At 43.0% G+C, this 23,194-nt stretch overlaps 1 protein-coding gene across 1 annotated transcript; it reads left to right on the plus strand.

Annotated features, from left to right (window-relative positions):
• The first annotated feature begins 14,391 nt into the window (after window positions 1-14,391).
• On the plus strand, window positions 14,392-22,036 carry LOC109785354 (uncharacterized). Its single transcript, XM_020343952.4, has 7 exons — window positions 14,392-14,876; window positions 16,316-16,456; window positions 16,720-17,087; window positions 17,963-18,707; window positions 18,789-18,885; window positions 18,970-19,024; window positions 21,780-22,036. Exons 1-7 carry the CDS (start codon window positions 14,504-14,506, stop codon window positions 21,840-21,842), a joined length of 1,842 nt encoding a protein of 613 aa, XP_020199541.1. The 5' UTR covers window positions 14,392-14,503; the 3' UTR covers window positions 21,843-22,036.
• The last annotated feature ends 1,158 nt before the right edge of the window (window positions 22,037-23,194 follow it).

A 23,194-nucleotide genomic window follows, 5' to 3' on the forward strand; every position in this document is an offset into this window, starting at 1 on the left:
CTCGCCGATCATCGGGCAAGTCAGTCAAAGTCCATACTTCGTTTTCATACATGGATCCTATCTCGGATTTCATGGCTTCTAGCCATTTGTCGGAATCCGGGCCCGCCATCGCTTCTTCATAGTTTGAAGGTTCACCGTTGTCTAACAACATGATTTCCAGGACAGGGTTGCCGTACCACTCTGGTGCGGAACGTGTCCTTGTGGACCTACGAAGTTCAGTAGTAACTTGATCCGAAGCTTCATGATCATCATCATTAACTTCCTCCCCAGTCGGTGTAGGCACCACAAGAACATTTTCCCGCGCTGTGCTACTTTCCGGTTCGGAAGGGGTGACTATCACCTCATCAAGTTCCACTTTCCTCCCACTCAATTCTTTCGAGAGAAACTCCTTCTCCAGAAAGGACCCGTTCTTGGCAACGAAGATCTTGCCTTCGGATCTGAGGTAGAAGGTATACCCAATGGTTTCCTTAGGGTATCCTATGAAGACGCATTTTTCTGATTTGGGTTCGAGCTTTTCAGGTTGAAGTTTCTTGACATAAGCATCGCATCACCAAACTTTTAGAAACGACAGCTTAGGTTTCTTCCCAAACCATAATTCATACGGTGTCGTCTCAACGGATTTCGACGGAGCCCTATTTAAAGTGAATGCGGCAGTCTCTAAAGCATAACCCCAAAATGAGAGCGGTAAATCGGTAAGAGACATCATAGATCGTACCATATCCAATAGAGTGCGATTACTACGTTCGGACACACCGTTTCTCTGAGGTGTTCCAGGCGGCGTGAGTTGTGAAACTATTCCACATTTCCTTAAGTGTGCACCAAATTCGTGACTTAAATATTCTCCACCACGATCTGATCGTAAGAATTTTATTCTCCTGTCACGTTGATTCTCAACCTCACTCTGAAATTCCTTGAACTTTTCAAAGGTTTCAGACTTGTGTTTCATTAGGTAGACATACCCATATCTACTTAAATCATCAGTGAGAGTGAGAACATAACGATATCCTCCGCGAGCCTCAACACTCATTGGACCGCACACATCGGTATGTATGATTTCCAATAAGTTGGTTGCTCGCTCCATTGTTCCGGAGAACGGAGTCTTGGTCATCTTACCCATGAGGCATGGTTCGCACGTGTCAAATGATTCGTAATCAAGAGACTCCAAAAGTCCATCTGCATGGAGCTTCTTCATGCGCTTGACACCAATGTGACCAAGGCGGCAGTGCCACAAGTATGTGGGACTATCGTTATCAACTTTACATCTTTTGGTATTCACACTATGAACATGTGTAACATCACGTTCGAGATTCATCAAAAATAAACTATTGACCAGCGGGGCATGACCATAAAACATATCTCTCAAATAAATAGAACAACCATTATTCTCGGATTTAAATGAGTAGCCATCTCGAATTAAACGAGATCCAGATACAATGTTCATGCTCAAAGCTGGCACTAAATAACAATTATTGAGGTTTAAAACTAATCCCGTAGGTAGATGCAGAGGTAGCGTGCCGACGGCGATCACATCGACCTTGGAACCATTCCCGACGCGCATCGTCACCTCGTCCTTTGCCAGTCTCCGTTTATTCCGTAGTTCCTGTTTTGAGTTACAAATATGAGCAACCGCACCGGTATCAAATACCCAAGAGCTACTACGAGTACTGGTAAGGTACACATCAATTACATGTATATCACATATACCTTTGGTGTTGCCGGCCTTCTTGTCCGCTAAGTATTTAGGGCAGTTCCGCTTCCAGTGACCACTTCCCTTACAATAAAAGCACTCAGTTTCAGGCTTGGGTCCATTCTTTGACTTCTTCCCGGCAACTGGCTTACCGGGCGCGGCAACTCCCTTGCCGTCCTTCTTGAAGTTCTTCTTACCCTTGCCCTTCTTGAACTTAGTGGTTTTATTCACCATCAACACTTGATGTTCTTTTCTGATTTCCACCTCCGCTGATTTCAGCATTGAATATACCTCAGGAATGGTCTTTTCCATCCCCTGCAAATTGAAGTTCATCACAAAGCTCTTGTAGCTTGGTGGAAGCGACTGGAGGATTCTGTCAATGACCGCGTCATCCGGGAGATTAACTCCCAGCTGGGATAAGCGGTTGTGTAACCCAGACATTCTGAGTATGTGCTCACTAACAGAACTATTCTCCTCCATTTTACAGCTGAAGAACTTGTCGGAGACTTCATATCTCTCGACCCGGGCATGAGCTTGGAAAACCATTTTCAGCTCCTCGAACATCTCATATGCTCCATGTTTCTCAAAACGCTTTTGGAGACCCGGTTCTAAGCTGTAAAGCATGCTGCACTGAACGAGGGAGTAATCATCAGCACGCTGCTGCCAAGCGTTCATAACGTCTTGGTTCTCAGGGATTGGTGCTTCACCTAGCGATGCTTCTAAGACATAATCTTTCTTGGCTGCTATGAGGATGATCCTCAGGTTCCGGACCCAGTCCGTATAGTTGCTGCCATCATCTTTCAGCTTGGTTTTCTCTAGGAACGCGTTGAAATTGAGGACAACGTGGGCCATTTGATCTACAAGACATAGTGTAAAGATTTTAGACTAAGTTCATGATAATTAAGTTCATCTAATCAAATTATTTAATGAACTCCCACTCAGATAGACATCCCTCTAGTCATCTAAGTGTAAAACATGATCCGAGTTTAACTAGGCCGTGTCCGATCATCACGTGAGACGGACTAGTCAAGATCGGTGAACATCTCCATGTTGATCGTATCTTCTATACGACTCATGCTCGACCTTTTGGTCCTCCGTGTTCCGAGGCCATGTCTGTACATGCTAGGCTCGTCAAGTCAACCTAAGTGTATTGCGTGTGTTCCGAGGCCATGTCTGTACATGCTAGGCTCGTCAACACCCGTTGTATTCGAATGTTAGAATCTATCACACCCGATCATCACGTGGTGCTTCGAAACAACGAACCTTCGGAACGGTGCACAGTTAGGGTGAACACTTTCTTGAAATTATTATAAGGGATCATCTTACTTACTACCGTCGTTCTAAGAAAATAAGATGCAAAAACATGATAAACATCACATGCAATCAAATAGTGACATGATATGGCCAATATCATTATGCTCCTTTGATCTCCATCTTCGGGGCACCATGATCATCTTCGTCACTGGCATGACACCATGATCTCCATCATCATGATCTCCATCATTGTGTCTTCATGAAGTCGTCACACCAACGATTACTTCTACTTCTATGGCTAACGCGTTTAACAACAGAGTAAAGTAAATTACATGGCGTTATTCAATGACACGCAGGTCATACAAAATAATAAAGACAACTCCTATGGCTCCTGCCGGTTGTCATACTCATCGACATGCAAGTCGTGATTCCTATTACAAGAATATGATCAATCTCATACATCACATATATCATTCATCACATCTTCTGGCCATATCACATCACATAGCACTTGCTGCAAAAACAAGTTAGACGTCCTCTAATTGTTGTTGCAAGTTTTTACGTGGTTTGTAGGTTTCTAGCAAGAACGTTTTCTTACCTACGTATGACCAAAACGTGATTTGCCAATTTCTATTTACCCTTCATAAGGACCCTTTTCATCGAATCCGTTCCGATTAAAGTAGGAGAGACAGACACCCGCTAGCCACCTTATGCAACTAGTGCATGTCAGTCGGTGGAACCTGTCTCATGTAAGCGTACGTGTAAGGTCGGTCCGGGCCGCTTCATCCTACAATGCTGTCGAAACAAGAAACGACTAGTAGCGGCAAGAAGAATTGGCAACATCAACGCCCACAACTGCTTTGTGTTCTACTCGTGCATAGTAACTACGCATAGGCCTGGCTCATGATGCCACTGTTGGGAATCGTAGCATAATTTTAAAAATTTTCCTACGCTCACCAAGATGCATCTATGGAGTATACTAGCAACGAGGGAAAGGAGTGCATCTACATACCCTTGTAGATCGCGAGCGGAAGCGTTCCAATGAACGTGGATGACGGAGTCGTACTCGCCGTGATCCAAATCACCGATGACCGAGTGCCGAACGGACGGCACCTCCGCGTTCAACACACGTACGGTGCAGCGACGTCTCCTCCTTCTTGATCCAGCAAGGGGGAAGGAGAGGTTGATGGAGATCCAGCAGCACGACGACGTGGTGGTGGATGCAGCGGGATGTCGGCACGGCTTCGCCGAGCTTATACGAGAGAGAGAGAGAGGTGTTGCAGGGGAGGAGGGAGGCGCCCAAGGCTGTGTTCCTACTGCCCTCCCTCCCCCCTTTATATAGGCCTCTGGGAGGGGGGGGCGCCGGCCACAACCCATCTAGGGCAAGGGGCGGCGGCCAAGGGGGGGACTTGCCCCCCAAGGCAAGTGGGGCGCCCCCCCACCCTAGGGTTTCCAACCCTAGGCGCAGGGGGGAGGCCCATGGGGGGCGCCCCAGCCCACTAGGGGCTGGTTACCCTCCCACTTCAGCCCATGGGGCCCTCCGGGATAGGTGGCCCCACCCGGTGGACCCCCGGGACCCTTCCAGTGGTCCCGGTACAATACCGGTAACCTCCGAAACTTTCCCGGTGGCCGAAACTTGACTTCCTATATCTAATTCTTCACCTCCGGACCATTCCGGAACTCCTCGTGACGTCCGGGATCTCATCCGGGACTCCGAACAACTTTCGGGTTTCCGCATACACATATCTCTACAACCCTAGCGTCACCGAACCTTAAGTGTGTAGACCCTACGGGTTTGGGAGACATGCAGACATGACCGAGACGCCTCTCCGGTCAATAACCAACAGCGGGATCTGGATACCCATGTTGGCTCCCACATGTTCCACGATGATCTCATCGGATGAACCACAATGTCGAGGATTCAATCAATCCCGTATACAATTCCCTTTGTCAATCGGTATGTTACTTGCCCGAGATTCGATCGTCGGTATCCCAATACCTTGTTCAATCTCGTTACCGGCAAGTCTCTTTACTCGTACCGCAATGCATGATCCCGTGACTAACGCCTTAGTCACATTGAGCTCATTATGATGATGCATTACCGAGTGGGCCCAGAGATACCTCTCCGTCACACGGAGTGACAAATCCCAGTCTCGATCCGTGCCAACCCAACAGACACTTTCGGAGATACCCGTAGTGCACCTTTATAGTCACCCAGTTACGTTGTGACGTTTGGCACACCCAAAGCACTCCTACGGTATCCGGGAGTTGCACGATCTCATGGTCTAAGGAAAAGATACTTGACATTGGAAAAGCTCTAGCAAACGAAACTACACGATCTTTTATGCTATGCTTAGGATTGGGTCTTGTCCATCACATCATTCTCCTAATGATGTGATCCCGTTATCAATGACATCCAATGTCCATAGTCAGGAAACCATGACTATCTGTTGATCAACGAGCTAGTCAACTAGAGGCTCACTAGGGACACGTTGTGGTCTATGTATTCACACATGTATTACGATTTCCGGACAATACAATTATAGCATGAACAATAGACAATTACCATGAACAAAGAAATATAATAATAACCATTTATTATTGCCTCTAGGGCATATTTCCAACACTCCCAACCTTTTACCTCAAGGGTAATGTCATCAATAATAGTTCATGCTAACTTACATCCAATTAGATATATGTATCAGGATCTTTCCAACACATTGTTCTTGCCAAAGGATAAAACGTAAAAAGGAAAGGTGAAGATCACCATGACTCTTGCATAAGGTAGAAGATAATAATAAAAGATAGGCCCTTCGCAGAGGAAGCAGAGGTTGCCATGCGCTTTCAGGGTTGGATGCACAAAATCTTAATGCGAAAGAACGTCACTTTATATTGCCACTTGTGATATAGACCTTTATTATGCAGTCCGTCGCTTTTATTTCTTCCACATCACAAGATCGTATAAAGCTTATTTCCTCCACACCAATCAATCATACATATTTAGAGGGCAATTTTTATTGCTTGCACCGATGACAACTTACTTGAAGGATCTTACTCAATCCATAGGTAGATATGGTGGACTCTCATGGCAAAACTGGGTTTAAGGGTATTTGGAAGCACAAGTAGTGTCTCTACTTGGTGCAAAGAATTTGGCTAGAATGAGGGGGACAGGCAAGCTCAACATGTTGGATGATTCATGACAATATACTTTATCTCAGATATAAGAAAACATAACCCATTACGTTGTCTTCCTTGTCCAACATCAACTCTTTAGCATGTCATATTTTAATGAGTGCTCCCAATCATAAAAGATGTCCAAGATAGTATATTTATATGTGAAACCTCTCTTTCTTTATTACTTCCTATTAATTGCAACGATGACCAAAGCTATGTTTGTCAACTCTCAACAATTTTTAATCATCATACTCTTTCTATGTGAAGTCATTACTCTCCATAAAATCAATATGATCTCTTTGTTTCTTTTTATTCTTTTCTCTTTTATTCACTCAAGATCATAGCAAAATAATCAAGCCCTTGACTCAACACTAATCTTTATTATATATAGCTCACGGACTCGATTACATAGAAAGATCATAAAGCAAAACTCAAAACTAGATCTAACCAAAACTTTATTCTACTAGATCAAGATATTACTAAAAGGATCGAACTAAGAAAAACGGTAAAGATAGGAGTGTGATGGTGATACGATACCGGGCACCTCCCCCAAGCTTGGCAGTTGCCAAGGGGAGTGCCCATACCCATGTGATTATGTTTCCTTCTTCGGAGGTGATGATGTAAATTGTGCTTTCTGCTTCTTCATATTGTAATTGTGGAGAGCAATTTCCTCCTTTAAATCATCGACCTCTGACTCCAGCTTCAAGATCTTGTCACATAAATCTCGTTTGCTTTTCTGCCGAAAACGAGAAGGAATAGATCGGTTGTTAGATAGTTTAGCCCTCTTAGGGAGACTAGATTTCTTGAACTTCACGTGCATATCCCCAGGTTGAGGTAGAGGGATATCCTCCTCCTCCGAACTTGAATCATTGATCCTCATCAAATGAGCATCCTCCTCCTCATCCTTAGTTCGACCACAAGGAGATAGATCCCCATAGGTCTTTGGGTCAGCAATGAGGTGTGAGACATAGCTCTCTCCGTCGGAATCCTGAGATGACATCTTGCTCCAAACCTGCTACAGAAACAGCTCGAAACAAAAACAAAGGATATTTGCGTGATACAGGAGTCAAAACCTTCGGGAGATTATATAATGAATTTTCACCGACCAAAATACGTATCGTGCAAGAAAACGGAGTCCGGAGAGCACACAAGGTGCCCACGAGGCAGGGAGGCGCGCCCAGGGGGGTAGGGCGCGCCCTCCACCCTCGTGTCCTTCCCGGACTGCTTCTTATTTTTCTATTTTTCTAGATATTCCAAAACGGAGAAAAAATGCCATTAGAACTGTTTTGGAGTCGGTTTAATTACCGTACCACATACCTATTCCTTTTCGGAGTCTGAAACATTCCGGAAAGTGTCCCTTATGTATTCCTTCGGGGTTACGGTTTCAATAACATTGGTTTCAACATTTATAGGATTACCTGAGATATAATGTTTAATTCTTTGACCGTTCACCACCTTCGGATTTGTGCCTTCGAAGTTATTGATTTTTATGGCACCGGAACGATAGACCTCCTCGATAACGTAAGGGCCTTCCCATTTAGAGAGAAGTTTTCCTGCAAAAAATCTTAAACAAGAGTTGTATAGCAATACATAATCACCTACATTAAACTCACGCTTTTGTATTCTTTTATCATGCCACCTTTTAACTTTTTCTTTAAACAACTTGGCATTCTCATAGGCTTGGGTTCTCCATTCATCGAGTGAGCTAATGTCAAATAACCTCTTCTCACCGGCAAGTTTGAAATCATAGTTGAGCTCTTCAATAGCCCAATATGCCTTATGTTCTAGTTCGAGAGGTAAGTGACATGCTTTTCCATAAACCATTTTATACGGAGACATACCCATAGGATTTTTATATGCAGTTCTATAGGCCCATAATGCATCATCAAGTTTCTTGGACCAATTCTTTCTAGATCTATTAACAGTCTTTTGCAAAATTAATTTGAGTTCTCTATTACTCAATTATACTTGACCACTAGACTGTGGGTGATATGGAGATGCAATTCTATGATTAACATCATACTTAGCAAGCATTTCACGGAAAGCACCATGAATAAAATGTGAACCACCATCAGTCATTAAATATCTAGGGACTCCAAACCTCAGAAAAATAACTTCTTTAAGCATCTTAATAGAGGTGTTATGATCAGCGCTACTAGTTGGAATAGCTTCTACCCACTTAGTAACGTAATCACAACAACTAAAATATGTGTGTATCCATTAGAGGCAGGAAACGGTCCCATATAATCAAAGCCCCAAACATCGAATGGTTTAATAACAAGTGAATAATTCATAGGCATTTCTTGACGTCTACTAATATTACCAATTCTTTGACATTCATCACAAGATAAGACAAACTTACGGGCATCCTTGAAGAGAGTAGGCCAATAAAAACTTGATTGCAATACCTTATGTGCAGTTCTATCTCCAGCATGGTGTCCTCCATAAGCTTCGGAGTGACATTTGCGTAGGATCTGTTCCTGTTCATGCTCAGGTACACAACGTCTAATAACACCATCTACTCCTTCTTTATAAAGATGTGGGTCATCCCAAAAGTAATGTCTCAAATCATAGAAGAACTTTTTCTTTTGCTGGTATGTGAAACTAGGTAGTATAAATTTAGCAACAATGTAATTAGCATAATTAGCATACCATGGAGCAGTATGAGAAGCATTTATGACATTTAATTGTTCATCAGGAAAGCTATCATCAATAGGTAGTGGGTCATCAAGCACATTTTCTAACCTAGACAAGTTGTCTGCAATGGGGTTCTCAGCTCCCTTTCTATCAATAATATGCAAATCAAATTCTTGTAGCAAGAGAACCCATCTAATAAGTCTAGGTTTAGCATCTTTCTTTTCCATAAGATGTTTAATAGCAGCATGATCAGTGTGAATAGTTACTTTAGAATCAACAATATAAGGTCTGAACTTATCACAAGCAAATACAACTGGTAAGAATTCTTTTTCAGTAGTAGCATAATTTCTCTGCGCATTGTCTAGAGTTTTACTAGCATATTGAATAACATTTAATTTCTTATCAACTCTTTGCCCTAGAACAGCACCTACAGCATAATCACTAGCATCACACATAATTTCAAAGGGTAAATTCCAATCAGGTGGCTAAACAATAGGTGCAGAGATCAATGCTTTCTTAAGTATTTCAAATGCTTCTACACAATCATCATCGAAGACAAATGATATATCTTTTTGTAATAAATTAGTCATAGGCCGGGAATTTTTTGAGAAGTCCTTAATGAACCTCCTATAAAAACCGGCGTGACCAAGGAAACTTCTTATACCTTTGATGTCCTTGGGACATGGCATCTTTTCAATAGCATAAACCTTGGCTTTATCAACCTCAATACCTCTTTCAGAAACTTTATGCCCCAAGACAATACCTTCATTAACCATAAAGTGGCACTTCTCCCAATTCAAGACAAGGTTAATTTCTTCACATCTCTGCAAAACTCGATCAAGGTTGCTTAAGCAATCATCAAAAGCGGATCCATAGACGGAGAAATCGTCCATGAAAACCTCACAAATCTTTTCACAAAACTCAGAGAATATAGCCATCATGCATCTTTGGAAGGTAGCAGGTGCATTACATAAACCAAAAGGCATACGTCTATAAGCAAAAGTACCGAAAGGGCAAGTAAAAGTGGCCTTTGATTGATCATCGGCTGACACAGGTATTTGAGAGAAACCAGAATAACCACCTAGAAAGCAAAAATGTGTATGTTTGGATAATCTTTCTAGCATTTGATCGATAAAAGGTAAGGGGGTAATGATCCTTTTTAGTAGCTTTATTTAGTTTGCGGAAATCAATTACCATCCTATAACCTGTAATAATTCTTTGCGGAATCAATTCATCTTTATCATTAGGAACGACAGTAATACCTCCCTTCTTAGGGACACAATGGACAGGACTTACCCACTGACAATCAGCAACAGGATAAATTATACCTGCCTCGAGGAGCTTTAGTATTTCCTTTCTGACGACTTCTTTCATCTTAGGATTTAGCCGTCGTTGGTGATCACGAACTGGTTTGGCATCTTTCTCCAAATTTATTTTGTGTTGACATAGAGTGGGACTAATGCCCTTAAGATCATCAAGAGTATATCCAATAGCAGCACGGTGCTTCTTCAGAGTTTTTAATAATTTTTCTTCCTCCTTTTCTGAAAGGTTAGCACTAATAATAACAGGATATATCTTCTTTTCATCAAGATAAGCATATTTAAGAGTATCAGGCAATGGTTTAAGCTCAAACACGGGACCACCCTTGGGTGGAGGAGGATCCCCTAGGGTTTCAACAAGCAAATTGTTTTTCAGGATGGGTTCCTATTTAAAGAATACTTCATCCATTTCCCTTCTTTCATTCATAAACATATCATTTTCATGGTCTAGCAAATATTGTTCTAAAGGATCACTAGGAGGTACGGCAATAGAAGCAAGACCAATAATTTCATCTTTACTAGGCAATTCCTCTTCACGGTGTTGTCTACGAAATTTAGAGGAATTAAACTCATGAGACATATCACCCAAACCAATAGTAACGACATCCTTTTTGCAGCCTATCTTAGCATTAACAGTGTTCAAGAAGGGTCTACCAAATATAATGGGGCAAAAGCTATCTTGTGGGGAACCGAGAACAAGAAAATCAGCAGGATATTTAGTTTTCCCACACAAGACTTCAACGTCTCTAACAATTCCCATTGGTGAAATAGTATCTCTATTGGCAAGTTTAATCGTGACATCAATATCTTCTAACTCGGCCGGTGCAATATCATGCATAATTTCTTTGTATAAGTCAATAGGTATTGCACTAGCACTAGCACCCATATCACACAAGCCATGATAACAATGATCTCCTATTTTAACAGAAATAACAGGCATGCCTACCACAGGTCTATGTTTATCTTTAGTACAAGGTTTAGCAATTCTAGCAGCTTCATCACAGAAATAAATAACATGCCCATCAATATTATCAGCCAAGAGATCTTTAACAATAGCAATATTAGGTTCAACTTTAACCTGCTCAGGAGGTGTATAAGTTCTAATATTGCTTTTACGAACCACAGTTGAAGCTTTAGCATGATCTTTTATCCTAACAGGAAAAGGTGGTTTCTCAACATAAGCAGTAGGAACAATAGGATCATTATAAGTGATAGTATTTTCTTCAACTTTAATAGGTACAACTACTTTTACTTCTATGGGAGGATGATATTTAAACCACTTATCCTTAGGGAGATCAACATGAGTAGCAAAAGATTCACAGAAAGAAACTACTATCTCAGAGTCAAGTCCATATTTAGTGCTAAATTTACGGAAAACATCGATATCCGTAAAAGATTTAACACAATCAAACTTAGGTGTCATACCTGGCTCCTTACCTTCGTCGAGATCCCAATCTTCAGAGTTGCGTTTAATTCTTTCCAATAAATCCCATTTGAATTCAATAGTCTTCATCATAAAAGAGCCAGCACAAGAAGTATCGAGCATGGTGCGATTGTTATCAGAAAGCCGAGCATAAATTTTTTGAATAATCATTTCTCTTGGGAGCTCATGATTGGGGCATGAATATAACATTGATTTAAGCCTCCCCCAAGCTTGAGCGATGCTTTCTCCTTCGCGAGGCCAAAAATTATATATATAATTGCGATCACGATGAACAAGATGCATAGGATAAAACTTCTGATGAAATTCCAATTTCAATCGTTTGTAGTTCCATGATCCCATATCATCACATAGCCTATACCATGTCAATGCATCTCCATTCAAAGATAAAGGGAATACCTTCTTCTTAATAACATCATCGGGCACACCTGCAAGCTTAAATAATCCACAAACTTCATCGACATATATTAGGTGCTCATCAGGATGCATTGTTCCGTCTCCTACAAAAGGATTAGCTAGCAGTTTTTCTATCATACCCGAAGGAATCTCAAAGTAGACATTTTCATTTTCAGTAGGTTCAGTAGGTTGAGGAGCAATTCTTTGCTCTACTGGTTGGGGTGAAGATACCCCGAACAAGCCCCTCAGAGGATTACTTTCCATAGTAACAAGTGACAGTAAATTTCAGCACACTATATAAATTTTTCCTTACCAAATTCCACCTACCAAAGGCGCTTCACTCCCCGGCAACGGCGCCAGAAAAGAGTCTTGATGACCCACAAGTATAGGGGATCTATCATAGTCCTTTCGATAAGTAAGAGTGTCGAACCCAACGAGGAGCAGAAGGAAATGATAAGCGGTTTTCAGCAAGGTATTCTCTGCAAGCACTGAAATTATAGGTAACAGATAGTTTTGTGATAAGATAATTGGTAACGAGCAACAAGTAACAAAAGTAAATAAATTGCAGCAAGGTGGACCAATCCTTTTTGTAGCAAAGGACAAGCCTGGACAAGCTCTTATATAGAGAAAAGCGCCCCCGAGGACACATGGGAATTATCGTCAAGCTAGTTTTCATCACGTTCATATGATTCGCGTTCGGTACTTTGATAATTTGATATGTGGGTGGACCGGTGCTTGGGTGCTGTCCTTACTTGGACAAGCATCCCACTTATGATTAACCCCTATTGCAAGCATCCACAACTACAAAATAAGTATTAAGGTAAACCTAACCATAGCATGAAACATATGGATCCAAATCAGCCCCTTACGAAGCAACGCATAAACTAGGGTTTAAGCTTCTGTCACTCTAGCAACCCATCATCTACTTATTACTTCCCAATGCCTTCCTCTAGGCCCAAATAATGGTGAAGTGTCATGTAGTCGACGTTCACATAACACCACTAGAGGAGAGACAACATACATCTCATCAAAATATCGAACGAATACCAAATTCACATGACTACTAATAACAAGACTTATCCCATGTCCTCAGGAACAAACGTAACTACTCACAAAGCATATTCATGTTCATAATCAGAGGAGTATTAATATGCATATAGGATCTGAACATATGATCTTCCACCAAATAAACCAACTAGCATCAACTACAAGGAGTAATCAACACTACTAGCAACCTACAGGTACCAATCCCAGACTTAGAGACAAGAATTGGATACAAGAGATGAACTAGGGTTTGAGAGGAGATGGTGCTGGTGAAGATGTTGATGGAGATTGCCCTCTCCCGATGAGAGGAGCGTTGGTGATGGCGATGGCGATGATTTCCCCCTCCCGGAGGGAAGTGTCCCCGGCAGAACAGCTCTGCCGGAGCCCTAGATTGGTTCCGCCAAGGTTCCGCCTCGTGGCGGCGGAGTCTCGTCCCGAAAGCTTGCTTATGATTTTTCTTCGGACGAAAGACTTCATATAGCAGAAGATGGCCACCGGAGGGCCAACAGGGGGCCCACGAGGCCAGGGTGTGGGCCCCCTCTGGTATTTCTTCCGCTCAGTATTTTTTATTATTTCCAAAAATAACTTTCATGGAGTTTCAGGACTTTTGGAGTTGTGCAGAATAGGCCTCTAATATTTGCTCCTTTTCCAGCCCAGAATTCCAGCTGCTGGCATTCTCCCTCCTTATGTAAACCTTGTAAAATAAGAAAGAATAGGCATAAGTATTGTGACATAATGTGTAATAACAGCCCATAATGCAATAAATATCGATATAAAAGCATGATGCAAAATGGACGTATCATGGCCATGCTCTTCCACGGTAATTGCCGTGGGTTGCACCCAGAGCATGTTGTGGCCTAGATTCAGGTTGGTCGTGGCCATTGCCGGAGGAGCACGTCGTGGAAGCACCGAGAGGACACCGTGGACACGGGAGCACGACTGGCATGGCCTCCTCCCAACCTCCCATGCGCACGCCCAGCGAGCACGTCGTCGACCTCGCCGGCTCCTAGCGGTTAGGCGCTCCCGCTCCATCCCTACTCTTCCCGAAGATAGCTTGTGGATGCAAATCTTGTGTGTTTATTGATGAAACTTGTACACATTTTGCATACGTATTAGTAGTCTAAACTGAATCTGTATATCAATATATGGACATGCAGCATAGGAACTTGACATGGGAAAGCAAAAGTGCACACTATGATAAGTAGAATTTCTCCCTTCTTTTCATTTAAATTCAATCGGTATGATCCCCGCAAAAGAAAAACAATGGACATGATATTTTTAGGGCAAAATCGGACGTTCACTGAAACATAGATGGGCCTGTCTAAAAGAAACCGAAACATAGATGGGCCTGAGCTTTTTTTTTTTTGAGTAACCGATGGGCCTGAGCTCGGTAGACCGCATCCATGTCCACCGAAACCAGGCTCGTCCCACCCTGCCTGGTTCACCACCACCGCTGCTTAGCCCGGAAGATTCCTCCTACCCTCCCTCGTCTCGTGCGTCGTGTCCAAACCCCAAACCCTCACGCGAAGTCACGCACCCCCGGCGACGGCGATGGATCTCCGCCGCCCGCCGCGCTCGACGTCCGGCGGCGTCGAGCCCAAGATCCGCCAGGTCGGCTTCGTCACCCCTGGCGTTTCGGCCCCGTCCGAGCCGCCCGCCGCCGCCGCCGCGGCGGTATCACTGCCTGGCGCGGCCGCCGGGTCGCCTCCGGCGTCGGACCTCTCCCCGGGCTCGCTCTCCCCCGTCATGATCCCTCCTCCGCGGCACGTGGATCACCTCTCCCCCGACTCCCCCTCTCCCCCGGCGTCCGACGTCCTCCTCCTCGCGTCCTCGGCGCCTCAGCCTTCCTCCATGCGCTTCGCCGCTGCATCCGAGTTCGGAGAGGAGGATTCGAGGTCCCTGGCCCCTTCCGCGGGGGAGCTAGGTACGCGGCCCCTGTCCGATTGGAGTAATATCACCCCACATCCTCATCAGTTAGCTAATTCGGTTGCCATCGCTATGAAGTAGAGGAATGGTTCTGACTTATAGCCTTTTGGGGGATTGTGGCCTTGTGAGTGAGAAATTCTCTGGACGATAATTTCATTTGGCTAAGCGTATAAGGGGCCCTAGGTGGGCAAACTACCTCATTTCAGCTAAGCCGCACTTGCCCCAGCCCCGTACTTGGTTTAATTACAAGACTTTGCTGTCATCTGTTGACAGAACCAAACACTAGTTAAGTTGGCAGTTGTCATGTGCATCACGAGTAGGGATGCATGCGGGCGTGTCCGCAAAGCCCGCATCCATCCGTGTTGTTGTTCGTTTCTGTATTGGCGCGGTTATTATAGCAGCAGCGATTAGTGTATTTCCGTCCATGCAGACACACGTGGACTCGGCGACACATCACAAGAGTCCTGCTGATAAGAGCGGGTCAAATTGGCTCTCCTTGTCTCCTTGCAGTATTTTCTAGCCCTGCCTTGCCATGAAATGCTATGATTTTTTAGCACTTCTAAATGTATAGCCTGGAAAAAGGAGGCTAGAAGAATTCTATCCTGTGATCCAAACGTCCCATGGTTTTAAAACCTTAACACTTTGATTTTAAATAAGTAAAGATGACTAGAATAAAAGTACTGAACTCAGTTCATGCTTCATCACTAAGACATTGAATTAGATGATTTCATGGAGAAAAGAGGCCCATGTGAGCCCACTTAGTAAGGTATTATCATCCCATCCCGAAATCCTAGAAACTACAGAAACACTACAGTTCAAAATGCAGCTGTGAGTTCATGCTTGTGCTTGAGCTGTAAAGTTCATGCCGCTGAGGTTGAGGGTGAATCACGTTTGATGATTATGGGACACTTCATAGCCGCAACCGCAAGCAGTGAAGCTGTGAAGCCTTTCTTTTGGTGTGGACTAATAAGGTTGGGTATTAGCTTGTTGTGATCCTGCTTGGTGGGGTTAAGATGTCATGTTGTAAGTGTATAAGTAAATTGTTTCCAGTTGTGAGCTGCTTGTAGAAGTAGCAAAGTCGAGTTTACTTCATTCCTGAGCCATGGCATCAGGTTGTCACTTCTTAATGGTGCACTAAGTGGTCTAAATAGTTGTTGCTTCTCAAGCTTGCTTTTAGCATTTTGCGTGGCCTCTAGTGTGAGTAATTTTAATAGACTACATTTTTTCTTCATCTTACTAGTTTTACTGAGCTTTTAGTCTGGAGGAATGAAGGTCACTTTGTTTACCTTGCACTTGCTAAAACAAGATCAGGTGGATATAGTATCTACATACTGTGTCTTTTTATTACACCTGTTTTGCCTTAACATTTGTGGAAGTTCTTGAAAAACATTTTGATTTTCTTTAATTTTCACATGATTTGTTGTTTGTTTCTTTCAGAAACAAACAAGGGAGATTTGGCTGAAATAAGGAATGAAGATGCTCCAGCGTCCATTCCGCAAAAGCAGAAACCTTCTAAAGCAGAGAGGCGTGCTATTCAGGAGGCTCAGCGTGCTGCGAAAGCTGCTGCGAAGGAGGCAGGTAATACCTTGTTTTCAGCCTTATATATAGTACTGTAATAATAAAACCTTCTCATCCACCCCCACTGTTTTTGGGCATATTTTGGCTTGGGGACAGATGTGCTGCTTTGCAAAGTGAAAATTTTAACTTCCAAATAGGTTTAGGCAATTAATTGTAAATAGTGCTCACTTTCTAATGGATTCACATTTATTTATGATGATCTGAAACATCTATATTGTAGTCACAACTTCCTAGCATGACGGTCTTATTAATTTGGACTGTAGGTTTATCAGGAAAGTCAACAGGCGCTGCTTCTGGGGCTAATCCTGCAACATCCAAGCAAGCCAAGCCAGCTAAAATTTCTCAGAAGAAAGATGTGCCCCATGCTCCAAGTACAGTTGCTTCTGAGAAGAAGGTTACTGAACGCCAACCAGAGAGAGATAGAAAAAAAGATGTTCCTCATCCGAGAATGCAGTTTGATGATGTGCATCGGGTGGAGAAAGCAAAAAAACGTGCAATTGTCAACCAATCAGAGGCTCGAAACAGAGTTGAATTGTTTAGGCATCTGCCACAGTACGTCCATGGCACTCAACTTCCTGACCTCGAGTCAAAATTCTTTCAGCTGGAACCAATTCATCCTTCTGTGTACAAGGTAATTGCTGTTCATCTACTTTACCCAAAATGTTATCTTTGTTCTTCAATCTCAAGTATGGTCATGTGATAATGATTTTTTGTTCATCACACATTAACTCTTCATGCATTTAGGCGGATTATGGTATAGGAAACTAAGTATGCAACATTCCATTTATCAAGAATTAATAAATACTAGTGGCAGTTTCGTGACATAGATGAAAACAATAAGCTGCAGCTATCTTTGGTTCCTCTCTCTCCATTGTGTTCTGAAACTAAATGCTTCTGTCCTTGTGTTACCCTTAGTTTAATTTCAAGCACAGAATATTTTATGTATGGGAGAATGTGTGATGCTAGAACGTTTATGAAACAATCATTTTCCTTCTCTGCCCCTTTTATTACAAATGTCAAGTATCATGCTCCTCCAGGAACAACTTGAGTGTTTTGGAGCTATTTTTAGTAAACAACCATTTTGGCCAAGAACAAAACAACTCATGTTTACCTTTTGTGTATAATGCCTAATTATTGTAAATTTGTTTGTGAGATCGCTGAAGCACTTTACAGTCACCAACTACAACATCAAATGGATCATATGATGTGAATGGTGTTATCTTAGAAGTGTCACGTAGGCTATATGCTGTGGTGGAGAAGAGAGAAATCAGAAAAAAAAAACTTGCCTTCTTTTAATTAAAAGATGATGTCCTATCAACAATATCTCTCACCACATGTGTTGCTAATAAGTTTGCTGATCTGGTAATTACTTACTGGCTCAACTTGGTCCTTAAATATACCAAGAAGGCCAGGTAAAACTAGTTATCAAAGTTTTTTTTATTTTGCTTGACTGAATGTTAATTTCTGTTACGTTAAATGACCCGTCTCTTCTTCGCTATCTTTCAGGTCGGTCTCCAATATTTGTCTGGTGAGGTATCTGGTGGCAATGGTCGTTGCATAGCAATGCTTCTTGCGTTCAGAGAGGCAATAAAAGATTACTCCACACCGCCAAATAAAACTCTCAGCAGAGACCTTACTGCAAAAGTCAGTAGTTATGTGTCATTTTTTATCGAGTGCCGTCCACTCTCAATTAGCATGGGCAATGCTATCAGGTTCCTGAAAAACAGGATTGCCAAGCTACCAATTACATTGTCGGAGTCAGAAGCCAAGGCCAGTCTTCAGTCTGATATTGATCGTTTTATTAATGAGAAGATAGTTGTTGCAGATCAGGTTATTGTCAGTCATGCCATCACAAAAGTCAGAGACGATGATGTCTTGCTAACATATGGGTCATCATCAGTTGTTGAAATGATTTTGGAGCATGCTCATGAACTTGGTAGGAAGTTCCGTGTTATAGTGGTGGATTCTCGTCCCAAGCTCGAGGGGCAAGGATTACTGCGTAGATTAGTGGCAAAGGGCATTAACTGCACATATACTCATATAAATGCAGTTTCATACATCATGCATGAAGTTACAAGAGTCTTCTTGGGTGCATCCTCAATATTATCAAATGGAACAGTTTATTCCCGAGTTGGCACAGCATCCGTGGCTATGGTGGCACATGCATTTGGAATTCCTGTTTTGGTTTGCTGCGAGGCATACAAATTTCATGAGAGGGTGCAACTTGATTCTATATGCGCTAATGAGCTTGGTAAGCATATGTTCGTGTATGCATTGTAAGTATACATCCAGGTCATGCGTAACAAGTTTCTTACACAATTTTTTTGCTCAGGTGATCCAGATGTGATTTCGAAAATTCCTGGGAGGGCAGACTTGGGCGATCTTAAGAACTGGGCTGACAACGAGAATCTCCAACTGTTAAATCTCACGTATGTACCTGAATACCATCTATGGTATAGTTTCTTAGATCCATTAATTTACTTTGCATGAAAATAATTTTGCACATCTGATAGGTATGATGCAACCCCTTCTGATTATGTGTCGATGATCATAACGGATTATGGAATGGTAAGATACTCTTAAGCTTCTGGTCGTAGTCAATGCAGTTGTATATCTAAAAAAAAACTATTCATATATGGTATCTTTTCAATTTGTTGTCCTCACATAAACACAGTTATTGAATTTGGCTATTAGCAGTATGGCAAATGTTCATTCTATTACCAAATTTTACTAGCTCTAGGATACCGTTTATTTCGCTTTGATGCTTTTACTACGGATGCACTCCATTGTGCTGTTAAGTGATCAAATTAACCATTATTATAAGCTGTCTAACAGCTGTCTGCTTAGGATTCTGTTAAGAAACAGAAACAGTATCAGTGTTGTAAACTCGATGTACTTGTGTTACAGATTTTATAGAACCAACTGGTAACTTTGCAGTTAACATTTGAGCTTTGACCCAAGTCAACTGAATTCCTTTTTGTAACATCCAATTAATCTGACGAGAAGTTATTTAGGCATGCCACGGTTCAGCTCTGAACATCCACACCTTTTGTTTCATTTATGGTTCGATTAAAAAATATACATTATTAGCATCTGTTTTTGTTAGTTTTTACTAGCAAACGAGCCCATGTGTTGCAACGGGAGAAAAAGAATCACACACTTCTAGTCTGGTAAGCATGGCTTAAGACTCTCCTCCGTCCACTATTTCAATACGGCGTCCCACCAGTTTATGTTTATCCTCTTTCCCGTCCTCGTCGGTGGTGTTCGCTTATCCAACTTCCCGCACTTGCTGACGGTGGCCATGATTGTTCACCTAATCACAACGCCCCGGACATGCTCAATCCCAAGGCGATGAGCTCGATCACCGCACGGCACTTGTCATTTTGCTTCACTACTGAGTAAATGCCAGACTCTGAGATACTTTCACCGTGTTATTTCATAAAGAAAATATTTCAACGGTGTTTCTCGATTCTTTTATATATATAAAAAAGTCGGTCTCAGTTGCACCACATAACTACAAGGTTTGAGAAGAGGAATGGCAAATCTCTCTCATCCTCCCATGTAATCGCGTCATCATTCTCAGCGTACATTGCCTTGCCACATCCTAATACGCTAGTGGGGGTCACACATGCACGTGCATTCTCTTTCAGGGGGCTACAGATACCATCACCAGCCATACTCCAGGAGTAAACCAACCAGCAGCGATGCATCACAATATCCCACGAGCCAACAAGCCAGGCAGAGTCAACCTGCGTGCAGTGCATGTCTTTCATTTATTATTGGGCCTCAATCTTTCCTATTGGCAGGTGCAGTAATCGGGCACAATTCACGGCATTAAATTCCTTCCTTCCCATAGGAAAACATGGTCTGCACCATAGTAGCCAGGTTTGCGGGTCGAGGGTGCGTCCCGTGACCCGGGGTCGATCGACCCCAATCGAGGTTCGGGAACGACGTGGGGTCGAGGTGGGTCGTTGGGTGGATCGCGACCCCAATCGCCCCATGATACCCCAGTATCGAAGATTGCAAGAAGCCAGCCAAGAACATGTATGGGGAATCGGGCGGGATTTCATGGTGATTCGAGGTACCTGGCAATTGCGCTCCAAAGTTCTGAACTCCGTCGGACTGCCGATGTCTGCCCTCCCACGATCCGCCACTCGCCTGCCGGTCGTCGAGCTACTGTGTACGCGCCCTCTCCTGTACCGCTCGTCCCGCCATTGAAGGATGCGCGCCTTGCTCGCCGCTTGAGAATCCGATGCTGACTAGGGAGGGAACAAAGACTGCACAAGGAAGAAGGAATGGCTGGATGGGAAAATAGGAGAGTGCTGGACGGCTCGAGGGTTGGAAGTTGGAACTGAATCGGGGACTAGAGCTTTGCTGATGAAAAAATCACGCCGTAAATATCTGACTTGCAGCCCCATTTTTTCTGACAAAGAGGGAAGGGAAATAAATCATGGCGCAGATCATATTCTTTTCCGGGGGAATGGCGGGATCTTCCTTTCCCTTCCCTGGAAAGATCACCACGACCCGGGTCCGTCGACCTGGATTTGTTTGGATCGCGATCCATGTTCCAAATCAACGTCCCATATACTCGTCGCACCTCGTTCCGGCGGGGTAGCGACCCACGACCCCGTTCCTCGACCCACACGACCCGGATTTCTAGCAACTATGGTCCGCACCTCACCTTCGTGTGTCAATTCTTGAGGTGGTTCATTGATTCTCCAGACAACTCATGGCGTATATAAACTGATGAAATTTGTTATAAAGGAGCAATGTGGGACTATTTAATTGTGAAACAAAACGTTTATAATAGCACAAGCATAAGCTAGGTCAGTTGGTTGTAGTTTTATCGAGGAGAGGGGAGGACGTGAGTTCGATCTCCAACCAAAGCAATTATTTTTCGTTGATCCTTGGAAGCCCAGGAGTAGGCCCAGTGACGTACCTAGCTAAAGGAGGCAACGGCCTAAAGTCATGCTTGCTAAACCATACAAACCGTTTTTGGCTTTTATTAGGACTATGGATTGACTCTCAATTGCTAAGACTGCGGGTTGATATGTAGATTTTTGTGGGGCTAAAACACAAAAATTATTAGTAGTAGTAGGTATAGATAGTAATGTTGTACTTATGTGAAACCAATTCTTGCAAATCACATTGATTTAGGTGCAGGTCTTTAATATGCTTCCGATATCTTGAACTAACTATTTTCTCTGCAGTCAGACATATGCATGCCTTATGCTTGTGTTTGTTTAGGTCTCCATGATACGCATTAAAATGTGGTGTCTATTGTTTCGTCCATCTAATTGATGTGGTTGTCTCATTGTTGCAGCTTCCACCTACAAGTGTGCCGGTCATCGTGAGAGAGTACCGCAAGGAGCAGCTGTGGGTATAGATCTACTTGCAGTGTGATCGCAGTTTTGGCAACTGTTGCTGCCTAGGTGCAGCATGAGTGGACATATACAACTTGTATGTTTTTGAGATGTGGGCTGTCAAACCTCTTTGCCGACTTACCGTTTTGTCTACTCAAAATGGTCGTCTAGTTTTGTCACCTGTGATTTCATGGAAATGCATTTGATTTGAAGTTTCTTTTGAGCCCTGTGGTTACACAGAGCAGTTGCTTTACCCAACAATGGGATGCCAACTTTCATGGTAGAAATACTTTGCCAACTCCATTCCCAGTGTCATCGGGAGGCTGACCTTGCGAAGCCGAATATGTTTCCCGTGAAGGGAAATCCAGGCAAGTGCTTGTGGTTTGGCTCTGCTGCAGCCTTCCAAATCTTTGTTTGGCTTGTTACCAAAGTTTATGGTATTTGTCGCTGTTAATCTTTGTTTGGATTGTTACCAAAGTGAAACACAAGTAAAGAGCTCTCATTTTGTCTCAGCTAGAACCCGCGATTTGGTTCAGCCTTGGCTTTCCAAATCAGTTGTGATTTCACAGTCTCATGTGTTCCTCGTCGTGAAGGAATCACCTGGCAAAGAGATGTTGTCTCAACTAATGCCTTCCAAATCTGTTAAGGTTGAACCCAAGAAATCAACCTGTAGATATCAAATCAGCTGGAAAAAATTCTTCTCGCAAAAAGAGTAGATACAATTTGTGACCGACTACCGAGAGTGTGAGACTTGTATTCTTTTTTTTGACAGCGAGAGGGTCCGAGACTTGTTCACGATGGGAAATGCTTGTTTACTCTCGTGAGTCGTGAGCAATAAAATTCTCATCCCCTTCCCCCCTTCATCTAGCTAACTTTAATACTTGCAAGCTTTTTACCTAATTTGAGTTACCCACACAAAATTGCATCAAGAATTGTCCACCTTCCAAACACTAATCTAATGTGTACTCTACATTTATCTTCTTTCATAGAAATTGAAAACAGATGTAATACACGAGTTGATCCATCAGGAGTCTCTAATTCGCAGGTAAAATTCATGATTCTTACATGAACTGAACTATTTGTGTGTGAACATTTATAAATTTATGTGAATCATAGCAGATTTTGCATGGTTGAGATCCAGAGCAAGAGTGGGCATCAATAGGCCCGTGATCTAGTAGACCCTCTTAAAGGAGGAAAGAGGTCTAAAATATCGCTTGTTTTTGTACATTCACACCTCCTCCCGGTGATCGTGGGTTCCCTTCCCCTCCTCCGGCAGTTATAGGGTGGGAAAACCCCGGATCTCTGCTTTGACGTGGGTGTAGTTAGGTTTTTGGTCGACGGCGATGTGGAGGCGGAGATGATGTCGGGGAGAAGA

Source organism: Aegilops tauschii, chromosome 5, assembly GCF_002575655.3.
Source record: "Aegilops tauschii subsp. strangulata cultivar AL8/78 chromosome 5, Aet v6.0, whole genome shotgun sequence".
Lineage (NCBI taxonomy): Eukaryota > Viridiplantae > Streptophyta > Magnoliopsida > Poales > Poaceae > Aegilops > Aegilops tauschii.